The sequence below is a fragment of the Aegilops tauschii genome, chromosome 2, assembly GCF_002575655.3.
Source record: "Aegilops tauschii subsp. strangulata cultivar AL8/78 chromosome 2, Aet v6.0, whole genome shotgun sequence".
Lineage (NCBI taxonomy): Eukaryota > Viridiplantae > Streptophyta > Magnoliopsida > Poales > Poaceae > Aegilops > Aegilops tauschii.
Genome location: NC_053036.3, coordinates 123,670,731 through 123,696,789, shown reverse-complemented (window position 1 = coordinate 123,696,789; position 26,059 = coordinate 123,670,731). Strand labels below are relative to the sequence as shown.

The 26,059-nt window shown below is 52.6% G+C and overlaps 1 protein-coding gene, 1 long non-coding RNA gene and 1 pseudogene across 3 annotated transcripts; all 3 read left to right on the top strand.

The window, feature by feature from the left end:
* The first annotated feature begins 771 nt into the window (after positions 1 to 771).
* LOC109759834 (dirigent protein 1) lies at positions 772 to 1,979 on the top strand. Its single transcript, XM_020318674.4, has one exon. It carries the CDS (start codon positions 820 to 822, stop codon positions 1,360 to 1,362), a length of 543 nt encoding a protein of 180 aa, XP_020174263.1. The 5' UTR covers positions 772 to 819; the 3' UTR covers positions 1,363 to 1,979.
* Positions 1,980 to 2,185: 206 nt separating this feature from the next.
* LOC141040811 (uncharacterized) lies at positions 2,186 to 3,382 on the top strand (annotated as a pseudogene).
* Positions 3,383 to 3,765: 383 nt separating this feature from the next.
* LOC109759835 (uncharacterized) lies at positions 3,766 to 7,266 on the top strand. Of its 2 annotated transcripts, none has more exons than XR_006669613.2 (4): positions 3,766 to 4,243; positions 4,717 to 4,896; positions 5,066 to 5,256; positions 6,745 to 7,266. It is a non-coding gene; the product is annotated as an uncharacterized lncRNA (long non-coding RNA). The 2 variants fall into 2 exon arrangements; XR_002232209.4 differs by having other exon boundaries at positions 3,791 to 4,243; positions 5,077 to 5,252.
* The last annotated feature ends 18,793 nt before the right edge of the window (positions 7,267 to 26,059 follow it).

The following is a 26,059-nucleotide window of genomic DNA, read 5'->3' as shown; positions in this document are numbered from 1 at the left end:
GAGCCCCGAACCTGGGTAAAATTCGCCGGCGTGCATGTCTTCGCCTTATCCCGTTTACAGGCACCGGCGATGTCTTACTGACTCCCACAATGATAAGCCACCCGTTGGCATATGTCGCACCTACCACCGACAATCCGGGACTTGAGACGGACCGGAGGACTGAACGAGATCAGGTATGGAGGCGCGCACCCGCCATCCCGATCTGTCGCTGGCCGCAGAGCACGAGGAGCGCGCGGAGCTGGGATGGGAAGCGGGATGCATGGCGTCCGAGGAGTGGCGCTGGCGCCCAGTGGGCGACGGCGGGGGCTGGATGGCCGCCGCGGCCGGAGTGGCCAGCGGCGCGAGGGCGCGGGAGGAGCGGGCTGGAGCTCAGCTCAGCTCACAAGAAGTTGTGCCTTATTGCCGGGTTTATGTGTTGCACATCCATATGGTTGACATTAGTTTGCAGCCCAACTAGCGGGAGCGTCGGCAGTTGCAGTTGGTAGCTACTAATAGTTGATCATGTAGCTGGCGATTTTCCCTAAAAAAACAAATGTAGCTGGCGATTTTCCCTAAAAAAAACAAATGTAGCTGGCGATGAAAGAGATAAAGGATTTGATTCTCTAAGCTAAAAAAAAACTAGCTAGCTGCGACTTGCGAGAGCTACATAGGGGATTGCACGTCGGTTGAGCGCTGCCGATCGACCATGCACGCAGGTCAACGGAGTGGTTGCTATATATACTGTATTATGAGCCCTATCAAGAGCATGTTCAACCCATCGACCGCGTTGCATTGTATTCCAGCGGTTGCGAGTCGATACCGCAACGCTTTCTGATCGCCATGACTTCCTCCTCGCCGCTGCTCTTGCTCGCTCTCATGTTGGCCTGGTCAGCACCAGCCTTCCTCCTGGCGCGCGCCGGCGCCGGCGACCAGGGACTCAAGCACATCCACCTGTACATGCACGAGATCTTCGCCGGCCCCAACGCCACGGCGATCGTGGCGGTGCCATCACCACTGGGCGCCAACGCGACGTTCGGGGTGGTCGGCGTGCTCGATGACGAGCTGCGCGACGGGCCGGACCCGAAGAGCTCGTCGCTCGTGGGCCGGTACCAGGGCATTTTCGCCGGAGCCGGGCTCGTGAGCCCGCCGGGCATGCAGTCGGCGATCAACTTCGTGTTCACGGCTGGGGAGCACAGCGGGAGCACGCTGGCAATGCTGGGGCCTGTTCTGAGCTTCACGGGTGCCATCGAGCGCTCCGTGGTGGGCGGCACCGGCGCGTTCAGGATGGCGCGTGGGTACTGCGTCATGACGGCCGCGGGCAACCCCACGCCGGACTCCATCGTCTATGAGGTCGACCTATTTGTGAAGATGGATTATGCCTGATCATTTCCCCCTTCTCGTAACCTGTATCGATCATTATCGTGTACTCCCTCCGTTTCGAAATAATTGTCGCTGGAGATAACCAGTTCATTTTTCGTCACGTTGTAATATTTCTCCGCTTTCCCTTTGTGCCCTCGCACTCGCTCTCTCCCCGACAGGCCCCCGGCTACCACTCGCCTCCTCCCCACCCCAGATCCGTCGACCTCACCCCACCCACCACCGCCCACCGCCAGCTCCGACGACCCCCACCTTGGCGCCCATCCACGAGCTGGAGCAGCCGGATGAGGATGACCCCACCGAGACCGCCTCTTCCTCCGGCGACCACGCCACCCAGCGCCACCAGGACGCCGCCGCACCACCACCGAGCTTCCAGCTCTCCCCGTCCCAATCCCCTCCCCCGGCCGGCCGCTCCTCCCGCACTACCAGAAGCAGCACAGGCGGACAGCAGCAGCTGCGCTTGCCTCCCGCCCACGCCAGCAGAAGCTGTTGGAATAAGCCACGGCGTGTGTGGTCGGGCTCGTCGGGCGCGTCGGGTGCGCGCGGGACGGGCGGGACACATTGGTGCCGTCGGGCTTGTCGGGCGCGTCGGTGACGCGCGGGACAGGCGGGACGTGCGGGACGCAGCAGCGGGCGTATGTGTAAGTGCTCGTAGCCGTCGTAGTTAGGCTGGCAGTAGCCAGCCGGGTCGTATGCGTAGAGCGCGTGCGTTGTGCGTCCAAGGTACCCTCAGCTCACCCTCTCTCTGGCAGTAGTAGCAAAACGGCCGCAGCGTTCCGTTCGTAGCCAGCCGGGTCGTATGCGTAGAGCGCGTCATGGAGGCCGGGCTGAGCGGATGGATAATGCGTAGATCGGGGAGGTGGGCAGCGATGTGCATGCATGCATCGGCCAAGTATAAAATCCCTCCTGGTTGAGTTTGTTACGAGAGCGCGTGCGTTGTGCGTCCAAGGTTGTAGCCCGTGGTGGTTAGTGCAGCTATAAAGAAAAATGGCGTTGTGAGCGCCGGGGCGTTCGTCGCCGGAAATCAGTGTTGTCTTCTTCCTGTGTATGTGCCAGAGAGAGGGTGAGCTGAGGGTGAGCTAGGGCTAGCCGGTTCCAACAATTGGTATACAGAGCTTCGGTTCGGGCGATTACCGGCGACCATGGCGCTCGTCCCACATGGCGGAGGCGCGGGCGGATCGGCGTCGATGGCGATGCCGATGCTCACGGTGGACAACTACACCGTCTGGGTGATCAAGGCGCAGGCCATCCTCGATGTGCACACCGTGTGGGAGGCGGTGGCGCCGGGCGATGCGGCGGTGAACGCGCGGAAGGACAAGACGGCGCGCGCGTTGCTGCTCGGAGCGCTACCGGAGGACGTGTTGCTGCAGGTGTCAACGAAGCTCACCGCCAAGGAGGTATGGGACTCCTTGAAGGTGAGGTTCGTCGGCGCCGATCGGGTCCGCGCGGCGAGGCTGGCGACGCTGGGCGGCGAATTCGACCGCCTGAAGATGGCGGATGGCGAGGAGCTCGACGTGTACGGCGGGAGGCTCGCGGCGATGGCGGCGAGGTACGCCAACCTCGGGGAGGCGCTGGCGACGCAGCACTTGTCAAGAAGTTGCTGGATACGGTGCTGGATCGCCTCTTCCCCGTCGTCGCCGGCATCGAGCAGTTCCACGACGTGACGACGATGGCGTTCGACGAAGCGCTCGGGCGGCTGTGTGCGTTCGACGAGCGGGTTCGGCGCCGTGGACAAGACGGCGGCGAGCGCGGGGGTGAGCAGCTGCTCATGACGGCGGCGCAGTGGGCAGCACGGGAGCGTCGACATGGCGGTGCTCGGGACGACGACGACGAGTGCAGCGTGGCGTCGGGGAGCGGCGGCAACAGGCGCAGGCGCTGCTACAAGTGCGGGGAGCACGGGCACTTCCGGCGCGAGTGCCCGCACCTGCGGAAAGGACCGGCGGCGGAGCATGCACTCTTGGCCGGCGCAACGTCGACGACGACGGACTCCTCTAGGCCGTGGCTTAGTGGGTGTGTGTTGGAATAAGCCACGGCGTGTGTGGTCGGGCTCGTCGGGCGCGCCGGGTGCGCGCGGGACGGGCGGGACATATTGGTGCCGTCGGGCTCGTCGGGCTCGTCGGGCGCGTCGGTGACGCGCTGGACAGGCGGAACGTGCGGGACGCAGCAGCGGGCGTATGTGTAAGTGCTCGTAGCCGCTTAGTTAGGCTGGCAGTAGTAGCAAAACGGCCGCAGCGTCCCGTTCGTAGCCAGCCGGGTCGTACGCGTAGAGCGCGTCATGGAGGCCGGGCTGAGCGGATGGATAATGCGTAGATCGGGGAGGTGGGCAGCGATGTGCATGCATGCATCGGCCAAGTATAAAATCCCTTTTGGTTGAGTTTGTTACGAGAGCGCGTGCGTTGTGCGTCCAAGGTTGTAGCCCGTGGTGGTTAGTGCAGCTATAAAGAAAAATGGCGTGGTGAGCGCCGGGGCGTTCGTCGCCGGAAATCAGTGTTGTCTTCTTCCTGTGTATGTGCCAGAGAGAGGGTGAGCTGAGGGTGAGCTAGGGCTAGCCGGTTCCAACAGAAGCCGTGCTCGATCCGGTCAAAGGTGATATTTTTACACGGGCGGCGGTGCTCGATCCGTGCTGGAGCATCGGGAGGAGGACGACGGCGCAGTGGGCTTCTGTTCTTCCCTGCTGTCGAGAAGCGGCCCCGGCCTGTTGACCCGCGCGCCCTCGTCCTGGCCGTGGCCGCTACCTGGGCTGCTCGCGAGGCAGCGCAACATGTCGGGGTCGCCGACGACCCTGAGGAGGAAGAGGAGTGCTTGGTCCAGCGCTCCGTCTCCTACACCCTGCCGCCACGCGCTCCTCGGAGATACCCAACCAGCCATGGAGTAATTCAAGTTCAAGGTGATTCGATTCGATTCGGCAGCCCTCTCCGCTGTGATGTGCTGTAGCTACACTTGATTTGAATTCTTTCTCTAATTCTTGCCGGTCCAAGCAATCAAGATCATCAGAGTCAATAACGGAGATGGTCCAACAGCTATGTTTCTGAGTGAGCAGGCACAAAGGATGCCCAGCTATGTTTATCTGTTGACCACTGTATTAAAACCTGTAGGATATCTAGCCTCAAATGTTATGACCAAGACCAACTGACAAAAACCTGAAACTGAATCTTGATACTCCTGCTACGAATACAATCAAGCCGAGAAAATAAATGTGTTGTCCATATGACATTTCACTATTTTATTTCAGTTTCAGAAATACACATTGATGGACTATGTCTAGTGTTACTGAATTTCGTTTTGCTGTTTTACTGTGTCTCTCATTCTCTTTACCGTGCCTAATTGGACATGCTTACTCTTGATTATGCTCCGGTTTAGGTCCCGGTTGGTACTGCCAGCAGCCTTGCCGGTCCAAGCAATCAAGATCATCAGCAAGTCAATAACGGAGACGGTCGAGCACTGTCATCACACTGAACCTGCAACACCAGTGAGATGACTGAAGATTGGGTTGTGGTTGGAGTGAGAGGAGAAGCAAATCACTTAACCAGTTGAATCCTTGTGAGTGCAACCCTCTATTTCATTCCCACTTTGTTGTTGGCAAAGTGATTTGTCACTGTATGATCATCTGTTTCTTTAGTGCAACATTCTTCAAAGTATGCCATGAGAACTTCCAAAAGAAAAAAAAGTATGCCATGAGAATTTGGTTATCTGATTTTTGCTTCTGGAGGGGTGTACAAGACGGCCGAGCTGTGGCAGGTGAAGGAGCCGCTGCCGCTGCCCGCGCCGAAGAAGCGCAACTGCTCCATGGTGTTCACCCTCAAGGAGATGGAGGAGGCCACCAGCATGTTCAGCGACAAGAACCTCATCGGCAAGGGTGGCTTCGGCCGGGTTTACAGGGGCGTGCTCAAAGATGGGTAGGTACGTTCAACTTCAGATGATGTTATTGTTTTGTCTCTTGGTACAGTTTTTAGATTACTGAGTATGGGCAGAGTCTGAACACTTCGAAAGCAAATACGTCCCTTAATTTCAGAAGATTGTGGTGTTTTTGTCATTTAGCTTTATGTGTGTTTTCCAGATTATATTAGTGCTAGCACCAATGATTCTGTTTGGAAGAGAACTTCCTCTTTGGTTCGATGCATTTGTCCTATTGATTAAGTGCTGTAGGACGCACACCCCTGAGGCCCTGACTGAAACCGTTCAGTACCTTATCTTACTGTCATTTCTGCTCTTACTGTACAAGTTCTTACAACAATCTTGTGCTACTGTTACTGTTTACTCCTGTCAAACAAACTACTCCATATCAATATTGCTAGTGTTTATTCCTGTCAATAAACCTTGCTAGGTGAATCTTTTCCATTAATGAAATTTAACTGAATTTAAAGCACTTAACTGAATTTATATTACTGCACCGTGGAGTAGTTCAATGATCCAGTAGTTCTTATTGGAGTAGTTAAATGGTACTCGTACAGTACTTGGTGTAGCTTGGTGTCAGTACTTGGTCATTGGCAGTAGCTTGCAGTATTTGTAGCTACAGTTAACTGAAGAGATTAGTGACATCAGTAGCTTGCAGTATTTGTAGCTATAGTTAACTGAAGAGATTACTGCTTCAAGTGACATCAGTAGAGATTAGTTGGTGACATTACTGCTTGAAGTGACATTACTTGGTGTAGTACTGCTTGGAGTAGCCTGCTTGGAGTACTTCTTTTCATGGAGCTGCTTGCAGTAATTTCTGATTTGCAGTCAGATTAGCTTGGAGCAGTAGCATTGCTTGCTCTGCTATTCTCTTCTCTTCTCTTCTCTTCTTTTAATTAAAATTAACTCAACCTTTTCCTTTCATAAAATTAGCTGAAACTTTCCAGTTAATTAAAATAACTGAAACTGTTCATTTAATGTTTGCATAAACTTTTTTAAAGATGAATTGGAGTAGTCCTCTAATGAAGGTTTTGTGTACTCTACTGCTTGCATCAGTACTCTTAAAAATAAATGAATCTTTTCTCTCTTCTCTTCTCTTTGTCTGCTGGAGTAAACTTTTCCAGTATACTCCTAGGAGTAAACTTTCTCTACTGGAGTAGGAATTGCTCTCAGGAGTAGCAGTAGTGATTTTTTTAACAGCAGCAACAACAACAAGTCCTTTTCCACTCCTCTCCTCTTCTATTCCACTCCTTTTCATTTGGAGAACTCAAACAGCAATTGATATGCATCAAAATTGGGATCAACAGTAGCATGGGGCCTTATCATTCTGGTTTTTGGATGACTTAGTTAATCAAATTCCTCAATTCAGGAACACCTGAACTTGTCATTCCGGTCTTGGGATCAACAGTAGCATATGGACTTATCATTCTGGTTTTTCGATGATTTAGTTAATCAAATTGACATCAATTGACCTGTTTTTTGGATCAATTGCAGATTCTCTTGATTGGAGTGGAGAGGAGCAGAGACGAGAGGAGCAGCAGAAGTGGACAGCGCAGCGGCTGACCTCAAGCTCTTGATTGGAGTGGGGGGAGGCGGCCGGCGAAGGATCCGAAGCTGTGGCGGAGCAGGCAGCCGGCGGGAAGGGCGGCCGGCGAGGGAGCTGCGGACCGCGGCGGGGAAGGGCGGCCGATGAGGGAGCTGCGGACCACGGCGGGGAAGGGCGGCCGGCCGGCGAGGGAGCTGCGTACCGCGGCGGGGAAGGACGCCGGAGATGCGGACGACGGAGGAGCCCGGCGAAAGGGAGCAGCGACGGCGGAGAAGCCTGGCAGAGGGGAGGAGCGACGGAGGAAGACGCCTCCCGATCGATTTCAAATCAGGGGTAGTATTGTACTTTCACACTGTTTCACCTGGTCGGAACGATGCCCCCAGCGACAATTATTTCGGAACGGAGGGAGTACCATGCATGGTGTTGTGCAAATTGGCAAGCCATACAAGGAAGAATCAGCCCATTGCACATCGTTCAGCAGAAAGGGCCCAGTCTCTTTGCGACCTGAGCCCATCTGCCTCTTTTTTCGCTTTTTCTTTCTCCATTTCAGTCCTATAGTAATGATTATATCGTGTATATGCGTGAATGTGAGCATCTCCGATTGTATTGTGTTAAAAAAATGTTTCATTTCGCTTCATATTGGCTGTGTTTTTTCATGGCATATGTTCTATGTACAATAATGTGGTTTCGTGAGACTTAGGGCATCTCCAACACCGACTCTTAAACCTTCGCATCCGTTCAGACCGCAGAAGCCATCCAACGCGGTCCTGTATCGCTCCACGACGCGGTCCGGACGTATTTTCTCCCGGAGATAAATGTGAGAGGCTTTGCGGAAGACCGGACCGCTGCCACGCCCGCTCTGATCACCCTGGCCCACCCAAACCCATCCTCCCTCGCCCGCACGCGTTCCTGCCTGGCGCCAGCTGCCCGGATTCATGCCGCTGTAGAGCACGCCGCTCCACATTGAAGACGACTCAGGGCGTGCACGGCCTCTCACTGCCTCCGCCATTAAAGCAGCGCGCCAGCCAAGGGCCTGCCCGCGATGCGTCTCCGTTGTCCGCGCTTGTTCAATGTCGACTGTCGGTGTGCAAAAGTAGGGACCATTTTTGCACCCCTTTACTTGTGCGCAGGCATTCGCAGCCACGCACCCGCAGCCGCGCTTGGCGGGACAGAAGAGGAAGCCAAGACACAAGACCACCAGAGACGTGCTCAAGACCAGAAGCATGAAGAGCAGAGGGGCGAGGTGAAACTCCCTCGGCAAAGCCCTTGCCGGGGCAACTTACCCAACACCAACGAGGCTGCCACCCTTGAGTCTGAGAGTTCCGACGCCATCAACCACATTGGAACCAAGGCTCGGGAGGCGCCTCCATGGTGGCATGCAGATCTTTGTGAAGACAAAAGGCCTGCGAGGCCTAGGTAGGAACCAGAGGACAAGACGACAGCGGGGCTCCTTGCCGAGGATGCCCACGAGGCCCCGACAAAGCTCCTGCCGAAGATACCCACGAGGCCCGGCAAGACTCTTGCCAAGGGCACCCACAAGGCCCCGGCAAGACCCTTGCCGGGAATACCAGCAAGACCGCGGCAAGGCCTTGCCGCCCCGTCGCCGCCCCAGCTCAGCGGCCGACCTACCAACTAAGCAGGTACCCACGTGCCGGTACGTGGCTCCTAAGCCAACTAGTCAAGCATCTACGTGGTGGCATGCGGATCTTCGTGAAGACCCTGCCACCACACCAGCTCAGCAGCCTGCCAGCCTACATGGCGCTGCATGCTTCGTTGGCCTGGACGCGTGGCGAAGCGGCGACGGACGGGACGGGCCTCATTGCCGTCCCCGATAAAGTAAGAGGACACCTAAGTGGCGCATTTAATGCATTTTTTCCTGTGATGTCAGGCGATAGACTCGACTACTGTACAACTTTCCACCTCCTGTGTGCCACTGTGGCAGCCCCTTTGACTATAAAGGACGCCCGCGGCGTACAGAGAGAGGATTCAGACTTTTTGGACCCTGCATGCTTTGTAGCTAGTCCAAGAACACCAGATAAACACAAGCCAGTAGGAGTTGGGTATTACGCATCACTTGCGGCCCGAACCTGGATAAATCTCTCGTGTTGGTCTCTTAAACTCGCTCTTTCCACAGTCCCGCGTCCGCCGACCGTAGAAGGGATTCCTCGTGATCCCATAGGTGTCGTTTTCGCCGACATCTTTGACGCCTCAGGTAGGGGGCGCAAGCTGTGAGAATCCAGTTTGAAGGTCAGCGCATCGACTTCATCATCACCATGGCCCCCAAGAGAAAGGGGATCACGGCGATCGGGTCGCCCGGAGCCGGCCCGTCCATGCCAGCGCGGGCAGGCGACCGGGTGGCCACGGATGGCGCCGGAGACGTGGCCCGCGAGCATCCACGACACTCGGGCGACCGGAGCCAAGCGAGCGGCATCGTTCGAATCCGAGACAACGAGCCGCACGCCGCTGGGTCCGGGGGCGGGCCGTGCTGCCCATGGGCGGAGCGGCAACCTCTACGGCGCCCCAGCTGGCACCCGCGCCGCGACCTTCCCAGGGCGTGCGCGACAAGCGACACCGCGATGCCGGAGCCCCCGGGCACCACCACGGAAAGAGCCCTGTGCGCCACTCGCAGGACGCACCAGACCGGCGTGCGCGCTCGGACGCAGGCGGAAGCGGCGTGTGACTGCGAGACCGTGACAGAGCCCCTTCTAACCCGGTTAGAAGTCGGAGCGCGTCACTGTAGCGCCCACGATGCGGCTATATCTCCCACGTGTCGAGGCACGACTTAGAGGCATAACCGCATTGTAGGTATTGTCGCAAGAAGGGTCATCTTCACACAATCCCATGTAATGAATAAGAATGGGATAACGAGAGTTGGCTTACAATCGCCACTTCACACAATACATAAATTAATTCATACATCATCCAAAATCCACACATAGACCGACTACGGTCAAATCCAAATGAAAATAAGATAACCCCAAATGCTAGATCCCCGATTGTCCCAACTGGGCTCCACTACTGATCATCAGGAAAAGAAACATAGTAACGACCACGTTCCTCGTCGAACTCCCACTTGAGCTCGGTTGCGTCAACTGCACTGGCATCGTCGGCACCTGCAACTGTTTTGGTAGAATCTGTGAGTCACGTGGACTCAGCAATCTCACACCCGCGAGATCAAGACTATTTAAGATTATAGGAAAGGATGGTGTAATGAGGTGGAGCTGCAGCAGGCACTAAGCATATATGGTGGCTAACATACGCAAATGAGAGCGAGAAGAGAAGCAACGCAACGGTCGCGAAGCTAGAAATGATCAAGAAGTGATCCTGAAACTACTTACGGTCATTCCTAACTCAAACCGTGTTCACTTCCCGGACTCCGCCGAGAAGAGACCATCACGGCTACACACGCGGTTGATGTATTTTAATTAAGTCAAGTGTCAAGTTCTCTACAACCGAACATTAACAAATTCCCATCTGCCTCATAACCGTGGGCACGGCTTTCGAAAGATAATACCCTGCAGGGGTTTCCCAACTTAGCCCATTATAAGCTCTCACGGTCAACGAAGGATAAACCTTCTCCCGGAAAGACCCGATCAGTCTCGGAATCCCGGTTTACAAGACATTTCGACAAGGGTAAAACAAGACCAGCAAAGCCGCCCGATGTGCCGACAAATCCCGATAGGAGCTGCACATATCTCGTTCTCAGGGCACAAAGGATGATACATCCTACGAGTAAAACCAGGCCTCAAGTTTCCCCGAGGTGGCCCCACAGTCTACTCGGTTCGGACCAACACTCGAAGGAGCACTGGCCCGGGGGGTTAAAATAAAGATGACCCTCGGGCTCGCGAAAACCCAAAGGAAAAAGGCTTAGGTTGGTAAAACCAAGGTTGGGCCTTGCTGGAGGAGTTTTATTCAAGGCGAACTGTCAAGGGGGCCCCATAAATCACCCAACCGCGTAAGGAACGCAAACTCAAGGAACATAATACCGGTATGACGGAAACTAGGGCGGCAAGAGTGGAACAAAACACCAGGCATAAGGCCGAGCCTTCCACCATTTACCAAATATATAGATGCATTAATTAAATAAGAGATATTGTGATACGCCAATATATCCATGTTCCAACATGGAACCAACTTCACTTCACCTGCAACTAGCAACGCTATAAGAAGGGCCGAGCAAAAACGGTAACTTAGCCAAACAACGGTTTGCTAGGAAAGGATGGTTAGAGGCTTAACATGGAAATATGGGAGGCATGATATAGCAAGTGGTAGGTAGCGCAGCATGGCAATAGAACGAACAACTAGCAAAGCAAAGATAGAAAAGATTTCGAGGGTATGGTCATCTTGCCTGCAAGGTTCTCAGAGTTGTCGAAAGCTTGATCCTCGTAAGCGTACTCAACAGGTTCCTCGTTCACGAACTCGTCTCCCGGCTCTACCCACAAAAAGAACACAAGCAATGGAACCACAATCAATCACGGGAAATGCACAAGCAACATGATGCAAAACATGCATGATATGCGAGATATGATATGCGATGCATATGCGTGCTCCGGAAGAAAAAGAATGAACAAGGCAGTAACTTGGCAAACCAAGTATGCCACTGGAAAGATGAGATGATTTCGTTCGAAATTGATATAAAGATCACCGGAAACGGATGCACGGTTTGCAAATGGCAAGCAAAACAAGAATGACAACAATTCCGCAATTAACAGCAAGATAACACTTAGAATACATCAAGTAACTATGCTACAGCACCCCAATATAGCAACAAAGCATATGGAAGTAATCTACAGGAGTTGCTTGACAAAAGATGAACACTGAGCTACGGATAGATCACACCATAACAGGTTCAAACAAGCATGGCAAAAGTGCAAAAGATATCAGGTTCACAGACTTCGCAGAAACAGCATCAGGTAGCAATGTTCAGAGCAAGCAAAACCCATTCTAAAGGAACTTAACATAGAAAAACAAAGCATGGCATGAATCTACTAAATTCATAGAAAAAAAAGTCCCTTACTGACCATGAGCCAAAAAGGATCAGAAGATATGATGGCACCCATGTAAATATAGCAAGTTTCGTTAACAGGTTTCAGACCGCAGAAAACAGAGCATGGCATTAACAGAAATATGAAGGCATCTTTGTGAGCTTGATTCATTCATCACAAAGCAATGCATGACAAAACAAGCATACCTATAGCAAGATGGTATGTTTATGAAGCTATCCATGGCAAGAGCAAATACATAGCATGTATGGATCAACTACAACAACCTTCGCAAAATTGAATATCATGTTAACATTCTGCCAGATATTTTTTAGCAAAAGTAGAGCAAGATCGAGACATGCTAGGGCACTCCATAATTTCAAACAGGGGCATGGATGGATAGAGCACATCTGTATATACAAAACATCCTTACTGAACATACTCAAAATAAGCATGGATCTCACTATAGACACATGGATACAAGGCAACAAAATAACAGCAGTAATAGACTTGGCAAAATTCTAAGTCCCTGGAAACAGCAACATCACGAAGCCTAGTTTGAATGCTTGTGCTAGTCACCACATAGATCAAAAAAATACATGACATACGCCTCTGTGAAGATGGCATGGCATATATCAAAACACCTATAGAGCTCATGCCCATAAGATGCACACATCAAATGCAACAAAAATAACAAAACACCAAGTTCTGATAAGTAACAGCAGTAAACATCATATAGCACTCTTGCACCAGAGATTTAGGCATCAAGATGTACTCAAACGAGCATGGCACAATGGAACAAAATGAAGAGCATCTCGAGGCGAACAATTCGATATATCATGCACGCAAAACGGAGCAGTATGTGATGAGATATGATGCAATGAACATGAGCACATAATGTGAAATATTCGGGACAGAGGATTTCGAGGGGGGAAATCGACCTCGTTTTGGATCGGGATCTGGCGCGGCTCGGTTGAGCTGGCCGGAGCTCGTTCACCGGAGACGGAGACGGTGGTAGCCGACCGGAAGGACGAGGGAGGTCGGGGCCGGGAGGATGAGGGTGGTAGCCGGCCGAAAGGACGAGGGAGACGGAGACGGAGACGCCCAGAAGCCACTGAAGTGGTCCGGCACACCCATCATTTTCGACACCGAGGACCACCCTGATCGCACAACTGCAGTCGGGTGTTTGCCATTGTTGGTTTCGACAACAATACGCAACCTCAAGGTGACGAAAGTACTGGTCGATGGTGGGGCCGGTCTGAACTTGATCTCATCCGATGTGATCAAGAGGTTGCAGATTCCCGATGGAGATCTCGAGGAGACGGGCACGTTTCAAGGGGTCAACCCGGGAAGGAGCCAGCCAAAAGGTAAAATCACGCTACCCGTTACATTTGGGGGCGAGCTGAACTATAGGACGGAGAAGATTGTTTTCGATGTCGCCGAGATCCCCTTGCCATACAACGGGATCCTTGGTCGCCCAGCGCTGGCCAAGTTCATGGCGGCGTCACACTACGCCTACAACACATTGAAGATGCCGGGGCCGCTGACCATCGTCACCGTCCCCTCTGACAAGAAAGACGCGCTCATCTGCGCCGACTAGCTCTACCGAGAGGCGGTTGCAGCAACTGCCGCCAAGGCACTTGCTCCTGCCGCTGAAGCCCTGAGAAGGAAGAAGGCCGGCAAGACCCCTTCCGGCGAGGCCTCTTCCGGCAAGACCTCCGACACCCACTTCGGTAAGCGCGCCTCTTTGGAGTGCAGCGCTCCCGTCGAGGACGTGCCAGAGAGCTCCACCGGCAAGAGCAAGAAATCCAAGGCTGCACCATCGGAAACCAAGAAGGTGTCCGTCAAGGAGGACGGCATGGGCGGGGCTTTTACTATAAGCTCCACCCTCGACAACAAATAGGAAAGCACGCTCGTCGCCTTCCTGCAGGCGAATGTTGATGTGTTTGCATGGCAAGCATCCGACATCCCTGGCGTTCCCAGGGAGATGATTGAGCACCATCTTGCTATCTGTCCTCATGCGTGGCCCGTGAAGAAGAAGGTCAGGAAGCAAGCTTTGGAGCAACAAGGGTTCATCATCGAAGAGATCAGGAAGTTGGAGGCCGCAGGCCTGGTTAGAGGAGTACTCCACCCCACGTGGTTGGCCAATCCGGTAGTTGTGCGTAAAGCGAATGGGAAGTGGAGGTTGTGTATTGACTACACAGATATCAATAAATCTTGTCCAAAGGATCCTTTCCCTCGGCCACACATCGACTAGATTGTATACTCCACTGTCGGGTGTGACCTGCTGTCATTCCTCGACGCCTATTCGGGATACCAGCAGATCTTCATGATGAAGGAAGAAGGAGAGAAGACCGCGTTCATCACCCCATGTGGTATGTACTGTTTCGTACGAATGCCTTTCGGGTTGAAGAGCGCTGGTTCGACGTTTGCCCGAGCGGTCCAAATTGGTTTTGAGCCCCAGCTATATAGAAATATGGAAGCTTATATGGATGACATAATGGTCAAAACCAAGGACAGGGACACGCTCGTGCAAGACTTAGAAGAAACATTTGCAAATTTTCGCAAGATCAACCTCAAGCTGAACCCTGAGAAGTGTGTCTTCGGCGTTTCGTCCGGCAAGCTTCTCGGGTTCTTTGTGTCACAGCGTGGGATCGAGGCGAACCCCGACAAGATCAGGGCAATTGAGCGGATTGAGGCGCCAAAACGGGTCAAGGACGTCCGTAGGCTCGCCGGCTGCGTTGCTGCCCTGAGTAGGTTCATCTCCAAATCTGCTGAGCGCGCCCTCCCCTTCTTCAAAATTTTGAAGAAGGCGGGTCCAGTAAAGTGGACTCCGGAGGCAGAGGCAGCACTGCAAGATTTGAAGTGGTACCTTTCCTCCACGCCGATACTAGTCGCACCTAAACCACAAGAGCTGTTGCTGCTATACTTAGCGGCAACGAATCAAGTGGTCAGTGTTGCGCTAGTGGCACAGAGGGAACTCGAGGGAGAAGCAGTGGCAGCAACAGAGTAGTTAGATGATAGGCCGGGGCCCTCCCACCCCCGGCGAGGCCCGGTCCCGGCAAGGCGGAGTCTGTGCAGATGAGCGAAGTTGAACAGAAGAAGAATATGGTGCAGCACCCAGTTTATTTTGTCAGTTCCCTCTTGCAGGGGGCTAGGTCAAGATATTATGGTATGCAGAAGCTACTTTTCGGCCTCCTCATGGCCTCGAGAAAGCTGCGCCACTATTTCCAAGCACATGAGATCACCGTTGTCACCCGCCTCCCGTTGAAACGAATCTTGCACAACCCAGATGCAACTGGGAGGATTGTGGAGTGGGCATTGGAGCTATCGAGCTTTGGCCTCAAGTTTGAAAGTACTTCAACGATCAAGAGCCGAGCCTTGGCAGAGTTCATAGCAGAATGGACCGCAATGCCCGACGATGAGATTCAAGAGACCACCCTTCCTGGCAAGGAGATGAGCAATGAGTGGATTATGTACTTCGATGGAGCTTTCTCACTCCAAGGTGCTGGTGCCGGCGTGCTACTCATCGCGCCCACCGGAGAGCGCCTCAAGTACGTAATCCAGATGCACTTTCCCTGGAAAAAATCAACGAACAACACGGCGGAGTACGAGGGACTGCTGGCCGGTCTTAGGATCGCGGCAGACCTCGGAATCAGGAAGCTCATCGTCAGGGGTGATTCGTAGCTCGTCGTCAAGCAAGTCAACAAGGATTACCAGAGCCCGTTGATGGAAGCCTACGTGGACAAAGTGAGGAAGTTGGAAGAGCGTTTTGACGGATTGCAAGCAGAGCATGTCCCCCGAGTGGAGAACAACATTGTTGACGACCTGTCGAAGCGCGCTGCCCTGAAGTTGCCTGTGGAACCAGGTACCTTTGTGCTTCAATTAATTCAACCATCCGTCGAGCCATCAGCAGGGCAGAACAAGCGAAGGAAGGCGGGCCCTGACAAGTACTCTCCCGCCGAGCTCCCAGGAGCCGCCGGCAAGGACGTTGCCGGGTGTCCCAAGCCTGCCGGAGAACAACAACCCCCGGCACGGCCTTAGGCCCTGGCCGTAGAGGCAGTTGCCCCCATGGCCGAAGATGTGCCTTTAGTCCTTGCCGTCGAGCCCCAGGCTCCGGCATGGGCGCAGTCCACCGTCCGTTTCCTCCAAACAGGGGAGCTTCCTGAGGAACAAGAAGAAGCAGAGAAAGTAGCCCGTTGGTCCAGCATGTACCAGTTTGTGGGTGATGCCCTGTAAATAAGGAGACTGAACTGTGTGAAGTTGAAGTACATTCCTCGGGAAGACAGACTGAGGCTGTTGGCAGAAATACACGGAGGCTTGTGTGGCTCCCACATAGGGTCGAGAGCCCTTGTCGGCAAAGCGTTCCGGCAAGGCTTCTTTTGGCCCACCGCCCTCCAGGATGCAACTGCCCTAGTAACCAAGTGTGAAGTGTGCCACTTCCATTCAAAGAAGCTTCATCAACCAGCCCAAGCCCTTTAGACCATCCCTCTTTCCTGGCCATTTTCGGTCTGGGGGCTCGACATACTGGGCCCCTTTCCCCGCACTGTCGGGGGCTTTGAGTACTTGTACGTCGCGATCGACAAGTTCACAAAGTGTCCGGAAGTGGAACCAGTAAGAAAGGTGACAGCACAGTCAGCCGTCAAGTTCTTCAAGGGGCTAGTCTGCCGTTTTGGTGTGCCCAACAGAGTCATCACCGACAACGGCACGCAGTTCACGAGCCGCACCTTCATGCAGTACATTCAAGACCTTGGAGCAAGGTCTGATTTCCTTATGTTGCCCATCCCAGAAGCAACGACCAGGCTAAAAGGGCAAATGCAGAAGTGCTGCGAGGCCTCAAGACTAGGACTTTTGACAAGCTGCACAAGTGCAGAAGGCGTTGGGTTGATGAGTTGCCAACAGTTCTTTGGTCGATCAGAACAACACCAAATCGAGCTACTGGCCAGACACCATTTGCCCTGGTTTATGGGGCAGAGGCAGTTCTCCCCACAGGACTCATATACGGGTCACCTCGAGTGCTCGCTTATGATGAGCTTGAGCAAGAGCAGTTGCGCCAAGAGGATGCAACACTCCTTGAGGAAGATCGTCTTTGGGCTACTGTGCGAGCTGCTCGCTACCAGCAGGCCTTGCACCGCTATCATAGCTGCAAGGTTCACGCCCGAAGCCTTGAGGAAGGCGACCTTGTTCTTTGGCAAATTCAATCCACCAAGAATTCAAACAAGTTGACGCCGAAGTGGCAGGGCCCTTATCGAGTAATGCGAGTCACCAGGCCCGGCGCTGTCCGCCTGGAGACTGAAGATGGCATTCCAGTGAGCAACTCCTGGAATATCGAACATCTTCGCAAGTTTTACCCCTAAGGCGCGGTTGTCGGGAGCCTCGGGAACCCCCATTTTGTACTAGCCTTGCCGGCAAGGCATGTAACCCTATGTACAGAGCCGGGTGCAGACCCTGAGCATAAATAAATGAAGCGCTGGCGCCCTAAGTTTTAGCATGCATGCTAGGCTGAGCCTCTCTCCTTGTTAGGGTCGATAGTGCTTAGCGGCAACTAACCCCTAGCATAGAGGTTGAGTGTGCGTCTCTTTGTTCCTTTCGTCTTTTCTTTTGGTCCGCGGGATGCACAGGCGTTTCTGCTGAGCTATTTGGAGGAAAGGAAACAGACCAACGCCCCAACCCCAGCAAGCCAAGGTTGCCGGGGGCTGCAGATCCAGAGATTCGACCACGGCAAGCCAAGGTTGCCGGGGGCTGCAAAATCAGATAAGTCTTTCACCCCCCACTCTCCACTTCCGTATGGAACTTGAACATACGAAGCTTCGCTCACTCTTATGCCGCTGTGCTCCCTCTTTCCCGTGTCCAAGAACCTTTCTTTGGGCCGGAACTTGGTCGTAGTGCGATGGAAAGAGAACAAACGAAGAGCCTAATCCAACTTTGCCCCTACCTCCGCCAAGGGCGTGAGTGTAGTCGAGCTATAGAGCAGAAGGACGGCGAGGTCTATTGCCGGGTAACAATGTTTATTTTAAGATAATAAGGATTCGATCCTTAGTGTGAGCCTCGCTCGCGCACAAAAGAACCCAGCAAACACCCCTTTTCTTAATTAATACATTGTTAACAAGTACAATTCATATGGAGTGTGAGCTTGAGCAAGGGGGTTACAAGGTTTAAATCTGACAAGTACCCGTAGGCTTAAAAACTAAAAAGAGATAAGATGCCCGTAATCCCTTTCTTGTCCCTCTCCTCAGGAAACGGATCAGGATAAGCAGGAAGGCAAAAGGAGTGCCTAGGCGAGGTATGAGCAGCAGAAGACACCAAGGGGAGGCTGGTGATGATGGTGCCGGCGAAGAAGCCGAAAGATGATGCAGCGGGCCGGCAATACGCGACGAAGGCGTCGGTGCCATCGTACTCCGAGTTGATGGCCCGCCACCCACCTTCTTCGTCTTCTCCGGCCTTCCAACGCCAGCCACCAGAAGCAGCGGCCCCGAGAAGTTCAAGGAGCTGGCCCCACCCCCGACAAATCGCTCTGCCAGGAGAGAGGGCCAGGTGCAGATGCTGCTGCTGCCGGCTCCGCCGAGGGACGGGGCGTTCGATGCCTAGTCGGACCTGTCCCCGTCGTCCTCCCCGCTGGTTCCCTCCTCATCGCTGCTCGAGGAGGATCTCTCATCGTCGGTCGAGCTTTCCGCGCAGCACCCTAGCCTATGTCCCGAGCGCCCGAAGATCTTGACGGAGAGCAAGTCGCTCTCCACTAGATTGAAAAGGAGAACGTGCCCCTTCATCAAGCATTGGCACGTGCGAAGGTCTTCCAACCCCGACGAAGGAACATCACTGTTGGGGAACGTAGTAATTTCAAAAAAATTCCTACGCACACGCAAGATCATGGTGATGCATAGCAACGAGAGGGGAGAGTGTTGTCCACGTACCCTCGTAGACCGACAGCGGAAGCGTTATCACAACGTGGTTGATGTAGTCGTACGTCTTCACGATCCGACCGATCAAGTACCGAACGCACGGCACCTCCGAGTTCTACACACGTTCAGCTCGATGACGTCCCTCGAACTCCGATCCAGCCGAGTGTTGAGGGAGAGTTTCCTCAGCACGACGGCGTGGTGACGATGATGATGTTCCACCGACGCAGGGCTTCGCCTAAGCTCCGCAACGGTATTATCGAGGTGTAATTTGGTGGAGGGGGGCACCGCACACGGCTAAGAGATCTCAAGGATCAATTGTTGTGTCTCTGGGGTGCCCCCCTGCCCCCGTATATAAAGGAGCAAGGGAGGAGGAGGCCGGCCCTAGGAGGGGGCGCACCAAGTGTGGAGTCCTACTAGGACTCCCTAGTCCTAGTAGGATTCCACCTCCCATATGGAATAGGAAAAGAGGAAGGGAAGAAGAGAAGGAAGGAAGGGGACGCCCCCTTCCCTAGTCCAATTCGGACCAGACCAAGGGGAGGGGTGCGGCCACCCTTGAGGCCCTTTTCCTTCTTTCCCGTATGGCCCAATAAGGCCCAATGCGTATTCCCGTAACTCTCCGGTACTCCGAAAAATACCCGAATCACTCGGAACCTTTCCGAAGTCCGAATATAGTCGTCCAATATATCGATTTTTACGTCTCGACCATTTCGAGACTCCTCGTCATATCCCCGATCTCATCTGGGACTCCGAACTCCTTCGGTACATCAAAACTCAATAAAACTGTCATCGTAACGTTAAGCGTGCGGACCCTACGGGTTCGAGAACTATGTAGACATGACTGAGACACGTCTCCGGTCAATAACCAATAGCGGGACCTGGATGCCCATATTGGCTCCCACATATTCTACGAAGATCTTTATCGGTCAGACCGCATAACAACATACGTTGTTCCCTTTGTCATCGGTATGTTACTTGCCCGAGATTCGATCGTCGGTATCTCGATACCTAGTTCAATCTCGTTACCGGCAAGTCTCTTTACTCGTTCCGTAATACATCATCCCGCTACTAACTCATTAGTCACAATGCTTGCAAGGCTTATAGCGATGTGCATTACCGAGTGGGCCCAGAGATACCTCTCCGACAATCGGAGTGACAAATCCTAATCTCGAAATACGCCAACCCAACAAGTACCTTTGGAGACACCTGTAGAGCACCTTTATAATCACCCATTTACGTTGTGACGTTTGGTAGCACACAAAGTGTTCCTCCGGTAAACGGGAGTTGCATAATCTCATAGTCATAGGAACATGTATAAGTCATGAAGAAAGCAATAGCAACATACTAAACGATCGGGTGCTAAGCTAACGGAATGGGTCAAGTCAATCACGTCATTCTCCTGATGAGGTGATCCCGTTAATCAAATGACAACTCATGTCTATGGCTAGGAAACATAACCATCTTTGGTTAACGAGCTAGTCAAGTAGAGGCATAGTAGTGACACTCTGTTTGTCTATGTATTCACACATGTATTACGTTTCCGGTTAATACAATTCTAGCATGAATAATAAACATTTATCATGATATAAGGAAATATATAATACTTTATTATTGCCTCTAGGGCATATTTCCTTCAATCACATGAGGGGCGGGGAACCCTGTGTTCACCCACATATCGCCATTGCAACACCCATTCATGTGAAGTCTTATGCTCGGCTGCTGGTCGATCTCCAGCACCCTCGCGAAAGCCTCAGGAAGGCGAAGGTGGCTACGGGGTGGCTCACGCAGCTGTAGGATGAACTCCAGCGCCGTGTCCCCAACATGGTCGCTCGATGAAGCAGGAGGAGACGGTGGCGGAGATGGCGACGACGCAGGTGTTCCCCTTCCGCGACTGCCTCTGCCTCGACCGCATCGCCGACCGCGGCCTCGTCCGACACCTCCACCTCGAGCATGGCCTTCGCCTTGGACGGCTGGGTCTTCCTTGACCACTGCGTCTCTCTGGCGAGAGGAAGACCTAGTCGCCTCTGCAGGAGAACGGCCGCGACCACGCCCTCTCGCCATGGTAGTGAATGGAAGATGGAGGCGAAGGGAAGGCGCGAGAAGATGCCTCCCCTCCTCCTCTTGAATCCCCTTTTATAGCTGGGCGGGGGAGGCCAAAAGACTAGCTCTACGCCTCTGAAGAGCCCGTTCAGGTCCGGCTCGTTAAGTGGCAACGAGCAAGTCCATCGACCCCCCCCCCCCCCCGCCCAATCAAAGGCGCGTAAGTATCGGCCACCGCACGCCTTCCCATATCTCGTGCGTCTATCACCTACCCCACGCCATGCATGTGGCGTACGTGGCGCAAGGGGCAGGCATAGTGGGAAACATGGAACGACGGTTCCAAGGCGAAGAGAGTAAATGAGCAGTGGCCCTACAATTTTAAAGGGACACGCAAGCCGCCTCTTTACTATTCACCGCGGGACGACGCAAGCATGCTTCGGTCACCCCACGCACGACCCCCATGTCACGCATTTAACACGGGTCGTGGGGAAGCGCAACGAGCGAGGGAGTTACTAAAGTAAAAACTCCGCCGCGCGCACGCCCGCGCACCGTTCTGGGCCTGGCCCAATAACGCCCCATGCTTATATGTGGCCCAGGCCCGGGGGCTCCTGTCGGTGTGCAAAAGTAGGGGCCCTTTTTGCACCCCTTTACTTGTGCGTGGGCAGTCGCAACCACGCACCCGCAGCCGTGCTTGGTGGGACAGAAGAGGAAGCCAAGACACAAGACCACCACAGTCGTGCTCAAGACCAGAAGCATGAAGAGCAGAGGGGCGAGGTGAAACTCCCCCGGCAAAGCCCTTGTCGGGGCGGCCTTCACAGCCCCGGCAAGAGCCTTGCCGGGGCAACTTACCCAACACCAACGAGGCTGCCACCCTTGAGTCTGAGAGTTCAGAAGCCATCAACCACATTGGAACCAAGGCTTGGGAGGCGCCTCCATTGTGGCATGCAGATCTTTGTGAAGACAAAAGGCCTGCGAGGCCTAGGTAGGAACCAGACGACAAGACGACAGCGGGGCTCCTTGCCGAGGATGCCCACGAGGCCCCGGCAAGGCTCCTGCCGAATATACCCACGAGGCCCCAGCAAGACTCTTGCCGAGGGCACCCACAAGGCCCCGACAAGAACCTTGCCGGGAATACTAGCAAGACCGCGGCAAGGCCTTGCCGCCTCGTCGCCGCCCTAGCTCAGCGGCCGACCCACCAACTAAGCAGGTACCCACGTGGCGGTACGTGGCTCCTAAGCCAACTAGTCAAGCACCTATGTGGTGGCATGCAGATCTTCGTGAAGACCCTGCCACCACACCAGCTCAGCAGCCTGCCAGCCTACATGGCGCTGCATGCCTCGTTGGCCTGGACGTGTGGCGAAGCAAGGAGAAGCGGTGACGGACGGGACGGGCCTCATTGCCGTCCCCGCTAAAGTAAGAGGACACCTAAGTGGCGCATTTAATCGTTTTGTCCTGTGATGTCTGGCGATAAACTCGACTACTGTACAACTTTCCACCTCCTGTGTGCCATTGTGGCAGCCCCTTTGACTATAAAAGGAGGCCCGCGGTGTACAGAGAGAGGATTCGGACTTTTTGGACCCTGCATGCTTTGTAGCTAGTCCAAGAACACCAGATAAACACAAGCCAGCAGGAGTAGGGTATTACGCATCACTTGCGGCCCGAACCTGGATAAATCTCCTGTGTTGGTCTCTTAGACCCGCTCTTTCCACAGCCCCGTGCCCGCCGACCGTAGAAGGGATTCCCCGTGATTCCATAGGTGTCGTTTCCGCCGACAGAGACGCGTGACTGGACGGCGGATGAAGGACAACACGGGCTTGGACGGCGGGGGCCGCTGCCGTAGGATAGGTTTAGGGGCGATTTTGTTCTGAATGTTTGAAATGTAATGAAAATCCGATGTGTTTGTATAAAACCCGTCATGTTAATATGTAATCTGGTCGTGTTTGCACGAATTTCATTCGGTTTGCTGAAAAATAGTTTGAAATGTATGCGACTACGGTTGGATTGTGGCCCCCCCGCATCCGTGTCCGCGGAGTGCCTCCCTGATGTATACTACGCAACTTATTCTTGTAGACTCGTGTTGGGCGTCCAAACGCAGAGTTTTGTAGGACAGTAGCAATATTCCCTCAAGTGGATGACCTAAGGTTTATCAACCTGTGGGAGGCGTATGATGAAGATGGTCTCTCTCAAACAACCTTGTAACCAAATAACAAAGAGTCTCTTGTGTCCCCAACACACCCAATACAATGGAAAATTGTATAGGTGCACTAGTTCGGCGAAGAGATGGTGATACAAGTGTAATATGGATGGTAGATATATGTTTTTGTAATCTGAAAATATAAAAAGAACAAGGTAACTGATACATCTCCAACGTATCTATAATTTATGAAGTATTGATGCCATGTTATTTACAATAATTTTATACGATTTTGGTATGATTTGAATGGAACTAACCCGGACTGACGTTATTTTCAGCAGAACTACCGTGGTGTTGTTTTTTGTGCAGAAATAAAAGTTCTCCAAATGCAAAGAAACTTTTTGACGATTTTTTTTGGAACAAAAGAGGCACTAGAAACTTAATGGGAGGACCAGAAGGTGAAGGAGGTGAGTACAACCCATCAGGGCACGCCTGGGCCCTTGCCCGTGTGCAGGTGGGTTGTGGTCACCTCGAGGCTCATCTTCGCGTGAAACTGACGCCAAAAAATCCTATAAATACAGAAACCCCCAGAAATAACCATAGATCAGAAGTTCCGCCGCCGCAAGCCTTTGTAGCCACGAAAAACCAATCTAGACCCCGTTCCGGCACCCTGCCGTAGGGGGAAATCATCACCGGTGGCCATCTTCATCATCCTGACGGCCACCATGATGAGGAGGGAGTAGTCCACCCTCGGGGCTGGGGGATTCACTACAGGAATCATCTTATTTGCCATCTACCACGGCGAACGGCAAAGGCACCAAAAGCAGACAGCAAACTGCTTTGCCGTCCGCCACCGACGGCTAATCTGCCCGGCAAAGAGGGCTACCGTAAAGAGGTTCTTTGCCGACTGCTTCGTCAAAGTGGACGGCAAAGGACCTATGCCGTCAGTGGTGGACGACAAAGAAAATGGACAACAACTAATAGGTGTTAGCCACGTTAGGTGGCTAGTGGCAGCCTTTGCCATCCGCCAGCAGACGGCAAACATTCCCTCCCCTTTGCCGTCCGCTGGCGAACGGCGAAGTAACTGATACGTATCCAATGTATCTACTATTCCTAACGCTTTTCCTCTTGTTTTGGACTCTAATTGCATGATTTGAATGAAACTAACCCCGGACTGACGTTGTTTTCAGCAAAACTACCATGGTGTTGTTTTTGTGCAGAAATAAAAGTTCTCGGAATGGAACGAAACTTTGCGAGGATTTTTTTATATCAATAAAGAGAATTTCTGGATCCAAGAGCCACCGGAGGGGGGCACCGGGGTGGGCACAACCCACTAGGGCGCGCCTGCCCTCCCAAGCGCGCCCAGGTGGGTTGTTTCCACCTGGTGGCCCCGCAGACCCTGAAACCGACGCTATAAAATCCTATTTTCCAGAAAAAATTTAGGGAGAAAGAATTATCGTGATCCACGAGACGGAGCCGCCGTCACCTCCTATTCTTCATCGGGAGGCCAGATCTGGAGTCCGTTTGGGGCTCCGGAGAGGGGGGTCTTTGTTCTTCGTCATCACCAACCCTTCTCCATCGCCAATTCCATGATGCTCCCCACCAGGAGTGAGTAATTCCTTCGTAGGCTCACTGGTTGGTGAGGAGTTGGATGAGATTCATCACGTAATCGAGTTAGTTTTGTTAGGGTATGATCCCTAGTATCCACTATGTTCTAAGATTGATGTTGCCGTGACTTTGACATGCTTAATGCTTGTCACTTTGGGCCCGGGTGCCATGATTTTAGATCTGAACCGTTTATGTTATCACCATTATATCCATGTTCTAGATCCGATCTTGCAAGTTATAGTCACCTACTACGTGTTATAATCCGGTAACCCCGGAGTGACAATAGTCAGGACCACTCCCGGTGATGACCGTCGTTTGAGGAGTTCATGTATTCACCGTGTGTTAATGCTTTGTTCTGGTTCTCTATTAAAAGGAGGCCTTAATACCCCTTAGTTTCCGTATGGACCCCGCTGCCACGGGAGGGTAGGACAAAAGATGTCATGCAAGTTCTTTCCATAAGCACATATGACTATTAACGAAATACATGCCTACATTATATTGATGAATTGGAGCTAGTGTCGTATCGCCCTAGGTTATAACTGTCTCATGATGAATATCATCCAACGAATTACCGATCCAATGCCTACGAATTTATCTTATATTGTTCTTGCTAAGTTGCTACTGCTAACATTACTGCTGCACTTGTTACAGAACTACTGCTATCACTATTACCGTTACTATTACTGTTGTCACTGTTATCCAAACTATCATATTACTTTGCTACTCATCAGGTTGCTGCAGATAATTAATCTCCAGGTGTGGTTGAATTGACAACTCAGCTGCTAATACCTTCAAATATTCTTTGGCTCCCCTTATGTCGAATCTATAAATTTGGGTTTGATAACCCACAAGTATAGCGGATTGCAACAGTTTTCGAGGGCAGAGTATTCAACCCAAATTTATAGATTTCGACACAAGAGGAGCCAAAGAATATTTGAAGGTATTAGCAGCTGAGTTGTCAATTCAACCACACATGGAGATTAATTATCTGTAGCAAAGTGATCAGTAGCAAAGTAGTTTGGTAGTTTTGATAGTGACGGCAGCAATAGTAATAGTAACAGTGATAGCAGTAATTTTGTAGCAAGTGTAACAGTGATGATAGTAGTGGTAACTTAGTAAGATCAATATAAGATAAATTCGTAGGCATTGGATCGGTGACTTGTTGGATGATATTCATCATGTGACAGTTATAACCTAGGGCGATACGGCACTAGCTCCAGTTCATCGATATAATGTAGGCATGTATTCCGTAAGTAGTCATACGTGCTTTATTAAAAGAACTTGCATGACATCTTTTGTCCTACCCTCCCGTGGCAGCGGGGTCCATATTGGAAACTAAGGGATATTAAGACCTCCTTTTAATAGAGAACCGGAACAAAGCATTAACACATAGTGAATACATGAACTCCTCAAACTACGGTCATCACCGAGAGTGGGCCCGGTTGTTGTCACTCCGGGGTTGTCGGATCATAACATGTAGTAGGTGACTATAACTTGCAAGATCGGATCTAAAACATGGATATGATGATGAATTCATACACGGTTCAGATCTGAAATCATGGCACCCGCGCCCAAAGTGACAAGCATTAAGCATGGCAAAGTC

Bases quoted from the DNA above. Each gene is read 5' to 3' on its own strand.
- LOC109759834 (XM_020318674.4), top strand. From the start codon at position 820: ATGACTTCCTCCTCGCCGCTGCTCTTGCTCGCTCTCATGTTGGCCTGG.